Source organism: Lottia gigantea (assembly GCF_000327385.1).
Source record: "Lottia gigantea unplaced genomic scaffold LOTGIsca_20, whole genome shotgun sequence".
In the NCBI taxonomy this organism is placed as follows: domain Eukaryota; kingdom Metazoa; phylum Mollusca; class Gastropoda; family Lottiidae; genus Lottia; species Lottia gigantea.
Genome location: NW_008708401.1, coordinates 2,222,913 through 2,236,304, shown reverse-complemented (window position 1 = coordinate 2,236,304; position 13,392 = coordinate 2,222,913). Strand labels below are relative to the sequence as shown.

General features: G+C 34.5%; 1 protein-coding gene across 1 annotated transcript; it reads left to right on the top strand.

Annotated features, from left to right (window-relative positions):
• Window positions 1-9,901: 9,901 nt before the first annotated feature.
• LOTGIDRAFT_53031 (hypothetical protein) lies at window positions 9,902-12,193 on the top strand (the record flags this gene model as incomplete). Its single annotated transcript, XM_009053574.1, has 2 exons — window positions 9,902-11,610; window positions 11,908-12,193. Coding segments are annotated over 2 exons (1,995 nt in total), but the record flags the coding sequence as incomplete, so codon positions are not given.
• Between the last annotated feature and the right edge of the window lie 1,199 nt (window positions 12,194-13,392).

The window sequence follows — 13,392 nt, the reverse complement described above, 5'->3', positions numbered from 1 at the left end:
GCATTAAGAACGCCTATCTGGTGTGGCGGGGCCATAAGTATGGTGTACAAAATAAAGAATTATTTTTCAATTTTCAAGGATTTCTTATTCCTTTTCATCTTTAACATTTTACGTGATTGTGGGTTGAGCTAAACTTTAGGACATCTCAGTATTAGTATGTTTGTCAAGAGTATAATATTCCTCAACCGTACCCCTTGTACCTGAGGGTTCAACCTGGTTTCTGTTGATGCAGTAATATTATGGAAAATGCATCAAGTCGTTCGACTGGGACAATATACTGGTATCCATGCACGTTAAAAATCTCTCGATAGCTGGAAAAAGAAAAAGAGTAGGCTTATTTCACACTGTATGACGTTTCCAATCTTTATATGCCCAAACAAGTGCAGAAAAGTAAAACGTAAAATCCATTTCATTTCATTTACATCCTTACTTAACATGACATCTGAACAAAAAATAGCACGCTGGGAAAACAAACGACATCAGGTGAATTAACATGTACGTTGTACCATGATCATCACACTGATGCTTTCTATGAAAAGGATATTCGAGGTGGAGCTCTTATTTCAGCCGTGCGTTCAGCCGCCCAAACGTTTTGCTGTTTAGTAGAACGACAATTAATGTATTAGAAATATAATACCTTCATTGATATACCAATTACCGTATGGAAAGGAATTAAGATTTGTCTCTTGTTTTTTAATGTTTATTTCCGGGTTAAATCACGACTTTACACACAAAATACTTCTACTTATCAATGTGATATTATATGTAATGACACATTAAAAATGTAATGACGCATCAGTACAAATACTCACGATATGATGTTTGAGATTGGCCAATCAAACTGAGGTAAATGCATCATGTTGATAACTATGCATGTTCTTTAATTCAACATGAATACACATAACGTGATGACTTCGGAAATACGAAACCAATTCATAACGATATGGATAAATCCAATCCCTAAATACTGAAGACGAAACGTAAACATATATACAGTATATGTATATATATATATGTCGTTCCTGTTGGCTTTACTTTGGATCTAATATTGATTTTCTCGAGTAAACACACAAATAAACTAAAAAATCAAGTCTATCAACCGTAGGTTAAAATGAATACTCCTAAAGTTGCATCAAGAAGTTGATTTTTCATTCGACATTAATTTTGATCCGTGAACATATTCCCTTGTGAATGACGTTAGATCTTAAGTAAAGTACTGATATCAAAGAAACAGTATCAGATTGGCCAGCCCTCAGAAATAGTTGTCATGATGACAAACACGGTCGAACCAGTTTTTTATCTGGAAGAGTAAGCATTGCACATTACAAACGTCACCGACCTCGGTAGTTAAATCATCGGAGATCAATTGATTTCTGGACGAAATTCTACGACCTATATTTTGATTTAATTATAAATTCTTAATGACTGAACAGAAGGCATGTAAAGTCCTGGATCCTTGCGGAACTCGTCACAACCTTGACATGTTCTACCTTTAACAGTACTATTTGTGGTTTATCCGCGCACTTAAAGACGTATTGATTTAAATAGTTTTGACAGGTGAAAATCACAATTGTATTTATGATGGATGGATATTTTTGATATGAAAAAATGAAACAAATATATAAAAGTCAAAAATGGTGGCTTTAGATTAGAGTACTGTAGCATAATATATTATATGAACACTTTCATATCTTGGACAAGTTTCTCTTACAAATATTACTATAGACCGTAGGTTTTCAACTACAGGGTCGACATGTCCCCAGGTGGGAAATTTGCACTTTTCTCGGGAGAAATTTGATACAATAGACAGTGTACAACATTTCATATATGACTGCATAAAACACTGCCTTGTCACAAACGATATCCGAAAACATCGTTTTTATGCCAAGTATGACTTGTTTCTCCGAATTCCAAATATCATTTCTAGAAGTGATACGGGTCTTATATAAACTATATCAGATGCCAAGTTATACCAATAGAATAGGGTATTCATCTAATTACCTATATTTAATTTCAGGAGGAAATAAAGGATGATGTCCAGTGATGATGAATCGAATTGTGAAATAATTTCTTACAATGTTCGATTTGAAGAAAAGCACATCGAAATAGGTTTGTTCATCCGTGGGTTTAAAGCATCATCATCATCATCATAATCCTGGGTTGAAGTAGGGGCATAACAGCGTTTTTATCATCTTCAGGATAAGAATCGTCATAGCATCATCATCCTGAGTTGAAGCATGGGCATCTTTATCCTCGCCATCAGTATCATCGATGCCATCAGTATCATCATCATCGTCAGTTGTAGCAGTAGGATAAGAAGCGTCATCATTATCATCATCATCATCATCATCACCACCAGAGGGTATTTGTCAATTTTCGAGGTTGTGGTACGTACTTCGCTCAAGAAACTTTGCATATAAGAATATCCGCCTTGTTAAAATAGGAAGTCTGGACCTTTCAAGTTGAAAAGCTTATTTAAGAAACTTAGCATGTTAGAATCAAGTTTTCTCGTTGTAAAAAGATTATTATTTTCCTACTTTCAACTTTCATTACATCTGATGACGTCACGTGTATATTGTGTTGAAACGTTATGTGCCCAACCTTATTAAAGAAGTGTGTTATATTCCATAATATTGTCTTGTGTTTTTGTTAAATTGATTCAATTGAATTTAATTAAACGCAACTGGTAGGTAAAACGTAGACGCTACAGAAGAATATTAACAGACTTTCATTTAAACAGATAAACAGATATCAAGATTTACATAAAGATGTATCCCGAAAAACAACAACTTTCATCGGACGGCGTTCAATCTGATAAATAAACAATACTTGAATAACAATAGAAACGAAATCCCTTCAAAATCCCAGCTTAAAAATTTGCAGTTTTTTTTATAGCCCATCGCCTTTCATTAGTAGATTATAGGACTAATTAGCAAGGTGAATAGAAAGTGTAGAAATTTCAAGCAGGCGACATAGTTTTGTTCACATTGATACCTTGATTGCGTCAAAATCTTCTATGAAAACAATTCAGGTTTGTGAATAGAGCATTCTTTGACCGTTAATTACGGGTATAAATTCAACTCAGTTCAGTTTACTGACCATAACACCTCATTACGTTATTTTGAACGTTTTGAAGGTCTTCACGTTTATACTTCTTACGTTTGCTGTAAATCGACTTTCTGTGTTGTCAATTTTTTCTGAAGTGAAAACATCGACTGATTTAAAGCGAAATTTATTTTGTTATTGTGGATGAATTTTGGTTTTACCAACTCGGTACAGTCTTTTTTTACAGTGAGATTATGAGTCCCCTGAGAAAAGTTTGGCCATATTTCTAGAGATTTTTGAATACTTCGTTAGTGCAAGGACATCTGTAGTGTTATTAGCAAGGACAATAAGACTGAACCAGAATCTCTAAGACTTTTTACTGGTGTATCAGTACTATTATGATCATGCAGAACGTTAATGAAGATAGTAGTTCTAGTAGCCCAATGGATTTGCGACGTATAGCAATGGTAATGAACAGGCTTAACTCTAGTAAGTTCACATTCATTCATTATTTTTATTTCATTCATTCCCATTGCACACTGCCAGGTATTGCCTTTCTTCACGAGCTTAATCATTAGAATAACACGTTAGACTCCATTTCACTTCTGATTCACAAATTATAGTTTGTTGGGTTCCTTTAAACATATAGAGAACGAATAGTGATATGCCAGTTACCGGCTCAACAAAGCCCTAGGCTAAAATATTTGTTAGATGTAGGTAGGGTGGAAGATTTATCTCTTCTTTTAAAGAATGAAATAATAGCCTAAGCAGAATATTAATTATTAAATAGTTGAAAGGTGGTCCGAGACTCTGATCAAATACAACATACATTGTTTTATTTTGTTGTTGTTGTTGGATGTTTGGGTCTGTTTCACTATGTAGTTCTCGAAAGATTCTTTCTCATATAATTTAAATACGGTATTCTTCTAAACCATCTAAAACCGGAATTACAACATGAATACTGTACAATAATAATTCATCATTTTCCTCACAAATACCGACATAGATGATGAATCAATTATTCTTGAAACTTCAATGATGTTATTAGATTCATGTGCTATGCCGAGCTTTAAATATGTATAGAAAAGGCATAACGATTTGGCCTGATTCTTTGAAGTCAATTGTTAGTTGAATTTGCGATATTTGACATCTGAGCAGAAGTTGAACTCAGTTTTCAGACGTTCGACATCAGAAATTATCTATAGGTACATGATAAGAGCTTACACCTTGATAGTTTTGAACAGTCGTTAGAGTTTGTCAACCGAGTTCGAAGTGATCCACTGAGAGCTAGCCAGGCAGATGATCTTGTAACTTTTACCGCAGTTTGGGTGTACATTAAAAATATCTAATGAAATTCTGATTTGGCGATTCGGCATGCTGTACACAGTTTTGGGCAATCGACATTTAAACATATTTCGGACTATAGTTACACACGTTATCAATAATAGGGCAATGAAGACGTAGACCTAATATATTTTATATAAGCTAATCAGGTTGACAAGATTGGCCACTTACTAGTCAGAACCTAAAGAGATAGTTGATTTATTAAATAATCTCCTATTGATACGTCACAAGTCCCAGGCCCGAAAGCGGTCTAAAAAAAGGGGGGGGGGGGGATATACCCAAACGAGAAATACAACGTGGTATGTCATTATCAGATCAGTTATACTTTGATTGACGTTTCAACGTACTCATTTTGTCGTCTCTGATGAGAGAAAAGAGAAAATATGCTTTCAGTTCAATACCATTAGCATGGATCGTTTAAGATTCAAATCAAAGGCTTTTCAGGTGTCTAAACTAAAGGTTGTATACGTATTGGGGGACACTGATAGCATCAATTAGTCTTAGCATTGTTATTAAACTTTAGCTTAATTTTACTGGAGAATTACAGTACTTGGAAATTGGGTCCTTAATACCTATGAAAAGTTTAGATCCTATTTGAAATCCCTTTAAAGCTTTCCGTAAGTGTATCTTATCGCAGCGTAAAAAATTGAAAAATATATTCAACAATAACATGTTATCTATAAAGATTAACAGATTTGAACAACTTTTGATCATTTAAAAATCACACATTGAAAATGTTATGGTGTTAATAGTAATACGCTAAATTTAAGTGACATTTTAACATGCCACTTAATAACTATGTGATATTCAGTCAATCCTAAGATGAAATTTTGTAATAGATCTATCTAAAAATGAATGACAATGGCAAATTTGCAGGTCTGTCTCATTGTAAAAATTCAGAAATAATATACTGGTCAATTTCCAATCAAAACGATTTTTGAGTTTCAAATGAATAGTATTCTATTTGGTTAAAAAAAAAAGTCTTAAAAATGTCAGCAATTCAAAATTGTCATTTGCCAACTGGAGGAAGTTATCAATGCTCAACTGCAAAAAAAGGACAAATCCCAAGGGAGCCACTCTATCTGATACCCTAACTACAATTAATGAAGTTCCTAGAAGTTTTAAATAGTGTGAAATTGATCTTAATTTGTACATATCACATAAAATGCTAAATTCCAAAACGAAAATATTGGTAAGAAAGATCATTTGATCTTTTAATACATATTTTTTTTTATTCAACTTAAAAAAGAAACTCAATGAACTAACAACTAAGGTTACTCAAGTTTTCAAGGATTTCATATATTTGACAGATTTTGCTCAAATTTTAAATCGAGGAAACAATGTTTTACCTTAGATCACTATTGGAATTGCCAATGAACATGATTGCGTTGCTGGATAACCTTCAAATTCTTGCCTAGTTTTAAAGATGTCTCTTGCTTGATGTGAAATATTTGAAAGGAAATATCACGGTGTAAGATTAAAATGTCATCGACTGTATTGATGGATGCATTGAAATATGACATTTTATCATATTATATGACAACTTCAACAGTTGGATTGGAAATCCATCCATTATTTTATAGACAACCATATTGTTAAAGTTACAAACAGACCAAATGACATAGAGATATGTCAAGATATGATATACGAGCTCAACTCTAATGGTCCTGTCAAACATTGATTATAAACTGCTTCTGGCTGGGTATGTGTTCGATTTATCTATCCGGACATCATTCTCGACATACGAAAGGATATTCTTTCGGCTGCCCATTCATCTTGACAATGATAAAACATGCGAGGATGATAGGTTGCGCTCGATTTATGTTCCGTATCACTTTGACAATTAAGCCGTCAAGTTAAAAAGTTTCCAAAAATATCCTGGTAAGGAGGCGTGGCAATGTGAAAGTTATGAACAAATGAATTCACGTAACTTTTGACGGATTTTTGATTAATGGATGATGCCTAAGATGTGGATAAGTAAAAGGTATATAAGGTTGATTTTCAAACTAATCCAACATTCTCACAGCTCAACTGGGAGTTGGGTTAACACAGTGTAAGGATTATCTCATTGGGGACGTCAGACTTATTTTAAGGTAGATATCATATTTTATATCATTAATTATGCTGTAAACGTCAAAATATACATTTAATCCATCTATAGAACATTATAGCAAAACAATTTTATTTTCAATGTATAGGCGTACTCCCTTGAATGGAGACATGTTAATGCTGCCAGATTTCGTTTGTAAATTAGTAGCTTTTCTGGCTTCTATTTCATATTTCTATAGTTAATTGAAAAATTACAAACCATCAGCTGTGTCGACTTCTGTAAGGGATGCCGAGTTCGAGTTGACAAAGTCGGTTGTGGAGTCGGGAGATCTAGAAAGATAAGCATGAAGTGCCTCGATAGTATCACAAGGAATTATTCAGAAAGACGACAATATGACCATAAGCGGTTGTCTTAGAGTTCCTATAGCCTAAGAGTACTTTAACTAGACACCATTCCCATACCAACTGTTTAATTTGAAAACTTAACCTATTATGCTTCAACAAAAAAATAACAACTACAACATCACGTTTCTTTTCTCAGTAATCCATCAAAAGGAACTTAAAATAGAAAAAAAAATTAACTTTTGACAGATGACGGATTCATTTAGATTTCGATACGTTTCATCGAATTAACTCGAATGTTCGTGCAGTGGCGATCCTAATTTAATCCTATGATAACATTTGGCTTCCGGATTACAGGAAAATTAAATATAATGAAATAATGGTTTGTCTCAGAAACATGGCGAACATCACATGACTTTTAAGAACTAACCACTCAGTGTTGATAAATTTGTATTCCACGGGATGATTCCTGTTCCTATTCTTAATTCTAAGAAGTCAGACCAGCATTAAAAAGGGTCGATTCTTCCATAAATATGTATCAAAAATTGACATTTACGGAAGTTAAAATGTTTGATGTCAAGGAAATAGTTCATCATCTTTTTATGGGGAATTTTCGTAATTTGTGCACAATGTCACATTTTCTTGTTCTGCAAGTTACATTTCATGTTCTTGATTTGTAAATTTTTACCTTCGCCGTCCAAAAAGTCATTTCTCAATGGAAGGTTGGAAGATGCACAGACATGTCGTGGCATGGCTTTTTATTCATCAGAATATGAAATTATCGTGCCAAACTAGCTAGGTTGGCATTATGACAACTTTTAGTTGTTTCAACTATTTGAGTTATATCCAATTATAGCTATATTATCAAATGATATGAACAATATTCAAATCTCTTAAGCTTTCTTGAATTATCTTTTTTCGGCTAAAATAAGAATATAAAATAAAAGATTTGAAATAGTGTTAATAGGAAGGTAACACAATTTGGAGTAAAATACAGAACGTAAGGATTAATGTAATCCATTAGAATATGTCAGTAACGAAACAGAAGGAATAATTTAAGACGGTCTTCTCCTAAGATAGTTGAATTGTTTAAATTTATCAACTATTAGGTTATTATATACTCTTTCTCAGATACGGCAATAATAAAATGGTAATGTCTTCTTAAATTATGATCGCATTATAAGATGACGTAATCCCCGACGTAAGCTCACAGGTAAGCTATCAATTGCACGAGCTAAGCAGGTTAAGAGGGATGTTTTCTTGTTCTCAGGTGACAGCGAAAATTTGTAACCTTTGACACAATGACACGGGGTCACCGGAGGCAATTTTTCGTCAAGGTGATAATTACGTACAAATTAAAGCCGAGTTTAATCTCTTGGATTAGGCTTTTAAAGGGATTGTAAAGAAATTTTTCTCAAATTTGTATATGTAATATATATGATCAGTCTCTGTTAATCAAAATTAATTTACAAAAACTAACATTATCTGGGAATCGCTTACGGCAACCAAAATTTAATGCAAGGAAAAACTGATATAAAATTTTGTCCAGTCCAAAGTACATATCCACAGCACAAAACGATCTCACTCTACCATAAATCAATAATTCTGATTAAAAAACTCCGCTGATGACTTAAAGTGATTGTTGAGAATATAAAGATGTTGTATAACAGTCAAATGTGTATCAAGTACTACCATTTCAGTTTAAGTGTCTATCATAATTTTAAGCGAGATCTCATGAAGAACCACTATTTAGTCGGACACAATGGATATTCGAATTCCGGTTCGTCTTTGATTTAAATGTTGTAAAAATGTAAGAAAAAAATTGCTGAATCTTCTAGTGACTCGGCGCATATACCCATCTAACTATGATATATTTCAAACAAACGGGATCTAACATTATGATGTCAAGTATGAAAAGCGGTTTAAGTGCACCTTACTAAACGACGTTACTTCACTTTCACTTATGATAACACTTTTAATTTTAAGTGCTTATAATTCTTTCAAATGTAGTTTCAGTGCTCTGAATTGAAACATTATTTTGCATTTGAAGAAGTCAAGAAAACATCAAAGTAAATATCTTTAGAACAGAAAGTACAGGGGTCAAATGACGTCATGATCATAAATCATATTCAAAAAACCTACAATATAATAAACTTGTCTGATTCCACCTAATTCGCCTCGAGCTAAATAATTTTAATATTGGCACGTCAAAGAGATCTATTGAATTGAACCGACAATCTAAGATCACACTTTTGTTTGGATTCTTTTGACAAGTTTTTACTTTAGTCTTAAATCGTGATTTTGGTTGGAAGTTAAATCGGAAACGGCCCAGTTACTCTTGTCATCAACCAACTGTTTACAACTCATAAAATTTTATTACTTTTAGTGTCTTGAAGGTCTTTGACACTTTTTGGAGTAACTACTACACTATCAAGCACTTGTTAATTATGAAAATGTAACCATGAACAAAACAAACACCAATTTGTACGTAGTAGTAGTGTTTCTCGTTTAAGCTTTTTAACACAAAAATTTGTCTTCAAATTTCGGATACACAGCAAATGAATTGTGAAACTGTTTTGTCAAAAACACAGATTGACATGAACCCACAAAGTACCCTTTTGTCTTAATTATATTGTCAAGTTAACTTGAGCCTGCAAAGCATACCCGTCTTCATTAGCCCAGAAAAGCAGGACGTAAAACTCCATTCATTTCATTTCTACATCCTCTTAGGTTATTTTGTCAACAACCACGGGTTTACATGTGTACTCGGCAACCAAATGTTAACATGAGCTGAACAACCACCAGGTTTCTACTAACTTGATCTTGCCAACAACTGATAAACCAGGGCTTGAAATCAGCACACAATATTGTTTTGTCCGTGACGTTTAATAGTGTTTTTTTTCTATTTTCAGGTGAAAGGAGCAGTACTGAGTCGGAGGACTTGGAAATCACCATAAAGATGACGGATAAGAAGCAAAATTTTGAAGAGGAGAAAACTCGCCGAACTTCCTGTCCACCTCAGTTTGGCTCGGAGAGCATGATCACTCTTAGACGACAACCATTTACTCAGGCACAGTTTGATGAACTTCACATGAATAGTGATACATCGTCATCCAGCAAGATCTCCAAAATAAAGGATAACTGCTACTGTTCAAAGAAACGAACCTGGAAGATCATCACTAGCTATATCCCGCTTATCAAGACCATTCGTTATTATAAATTAAGAGAATATTTGTTGACGGATTTCCTTGCCGGATTAACAGTTGGTATTCTCCATATCCCACAAGCTTTGGGATTCGGACAACTTACTTCTGTCAAAGTTGAAAATGGACTGTATACATCTCTATGGCCTGTGCTGATTTACATGATTTTCGGAACCTCCCCCCACGTTTCAATGGGTACCAGTGCTGTTATTTGTATCCTTACTGCTGCTGTCGTAGAGAGACAGGGCGAAGTGTTTCAGTCTACCCATCCTTGGGTACTAAATCAGACTATAAATGGTACCATTAATGGAACATTAATCCCTGTGGATGAAGTAGCAGAATATCTTGATTATAAAGAAAGTGTTGCCATGTCTGTCACTCTCTTCTGTGGCCTGATGATGATTGCTATGGGTTTCTTGAAACTAGGCTTTATCACAGCCTACCTGTCAGAATCCTTCTTTGCTGCTTTCACATCAGGTGCAGCTGTCCATATTTTCACCAGTCAAGTTACGCCAATGCTCGGATTACATGTAACGAGACACAGTGGCATTTTCAAGATCGTCAAGAACTACAAAGAAATCTTTACACACATAACCGATGTTAACATCACTGCTTTGATCTGCGCCATCATTACCATGGTTCTCATTTTGATCGTCAAAGACTGCATCAACGAACGATTCAAGCACAAAATTGTCATCCCAATCCCAATTGAACTGATCGTCGTAGTTGTTGGTACACTAGCTGCTTACTTTGGAGAATTCCATGAAAACTTTGGAACTGATGTTGTTGGAACCATACCAAATACTATCCCAGCACCAGTTTTACCACCAGTTGACGAGGCTCCAAATTTCTTAGTAGACTGTTTCATCCTTGCTATTCTCATTTTCGCCAACACTATTGCTATGGCTAAAATTTGTGCCAAGAAACACAATTATGAAGTCGACGACAGTCAGGAAATGATCGCTTATGGTATGTGCAACTTCCTTAGCTGTTTCATGAAATGCTTTCCATCCAGTGTTGCGCCACCGAGATCCATGGTTGCTTCTGCTATGAATACCAAGACCATGATCAATGGTTTAATTACTTCTATTCTCATCTTACTTATCATCATGGTTATCAGTCCACTGTTTGCTGCTCTTCCAAAATCTATTCTCGCTGCCATCATCGCCGTCTCTCTAAAAGGTCTCTTCATCCAGATATCTATTGGTTATAAGTACTGGAAAATCAGCAAGTACGACTTCGTCATCTGGTTATCAACCTTCTTGAGTGTTGTTTTCTTAGACATTGATGTTGGTTTGGGAATTGGTGTTGGAGTTTCCCTACTCTCGGTTGTCTTCCAAACACAGTTTGCTTCCGGATACAGAGTTGGCAAATCCAAGGATGGTGTCTGGGTAGAACACAAGAAATACCAAGACTCACAAGAAACCCCTGGTGTTAAGGTCTTCCGATTCAATTCTTCTCTATACTTCGCCAATGCCGAAATCTTCCGAAGCCAAGTGTACGGCAAGACTGTCAATCCAAGAAAATTATTGAAATTGCTGAAGAAAAAGGAAAAGAAGGTGGCTAAATTACAAAAGGAAGGTGGCTACAGCGGCGAATTTAGAAGAGATTCTGTAATCGTTAGGGAGTTAAATAATGATATTGCTACTGCTCCTAATGGGGACCAAGTTAAATCCAAAGACCTTAACAACAAAAATATTGCAACTATTGAAAATGGTCTTGGAAGCTTTACCAGTATTGACAACCCAGCCTTTAATCTCGGAGAAGATACGTCATCCAACAGCTACACTCTCAAACAAAATGGCTTTAACAACACTCAATCACGTATGGGAAGACGTCACTCTAGTTTGGATTCCGCATTTAATAATGATGATGAAATCGACCCAGAAGATGGCGAAGAAGTCGTTACTGATGCCAAATTAAGAAGTCTGAGAAAAACTCATCACGTGATCATTGATTGCAATGCTATCAATTATCTAGATGTTTCCGGTGCTAATGTCATCAGTCACATGTTTACCGAATATGGGCATGTTAATATAGTCATGTTTTTGGCCGGTTGCTCTGCGGATATGAGAGATGCTATGCTACATTCTGGCGTCTACGATAAAATCTCAAACGATCACATTTTTGTGAATGTGGATGACGCTTTAGCAGTTGCTCGTACCCATAAAATTATCCCTCTTCCATCTGGTTTGGGTGATTTCTCCGACGACGAGGCCGCCGAAGATTCCTACGTCACTAATTTATAATACTAATAAGAATTACCGGGTATTATTGGATATTGGACAGTTGGCAATTGTCTCGTTAACAAAATGCATTGAATCACATCTTCATCAGAAACTTTCTTGGAGAAATGACTTTTTTCTCACAAAGACTTTCTTGTCAAGTTGATTGACACCTGAATTTAATTGTTCAACCAGGCAAAGTTTGTGTATAAATTTATTACAACTGCTGTGTAAATAATACATTAATAAAATGAAATATTTTGCCGAAGGCGAATAGGCATTCCGATTACCCCTTTTTATTTAAAAAAAAAAATTAACTCTGCATTTTGAGATGTTTACTAAGTATGTTAATGTTTTTTATATAATGGCGTTTCATTAACGTTTTTCATTGTCTGGCTGACATTTTGATCGATTTTGCTTTTGTGCTACTTGCAGTTTAATATTTAGCTATAAAATGGTACTTTGAAAATGTTTGAATTTGTGTAATAATCTTGAAAAATGTGTTTCGAAACCAATAACTTATTCATATTTTAGAGGGACGGATAAACTTACTCTAAAGACATTTTGTCTTATGTATAAATTTGATTACATATAACTATATATTATTATTGTATCATATGCTATTTTTACGATGTATCTTTATATTATATTTAATAAAAAGGTATAAAAATAATCTTGTCTTATTGATTCCATTGAGAGCCGATATGTCTCAGTCAGGTGTTTGCTTGATTATCTAATGGTGTAATCCCTTCAGATTTCTTCTAATCAGTTTTGCCCATGTCAGTAAAAATTTGTAGTCATTCCAAGGACAGAAACCCGATTCCCGTGTGCTACAGGTTGTGATGTTTCTTTAAAAATGCCAAGGACAGATGTTAAATTTAACGTACAAATTAAGAGATATGAACTTAGAAATAGGAAATAGCAATGAAGAACAATGAATAACAAGCTATTTAATGTAAGAGATACTACAAATACAAACAAATTGGTTATAGTTATAGCAACATTTGCTAGTCTTCATCTGAGGCCTATTAAGTTGTCGTCCTTGATGTCGCCAACATATATTAGTTTCAAAACTATATTATTGTCCTGTTATTTGACGTTTCGGCTTACTGCCTTCTTCAGAAACACGTTTCATTTTGAATATAAGAGATACTACAAACTTGATCGCCTAAAACTGTGACTTA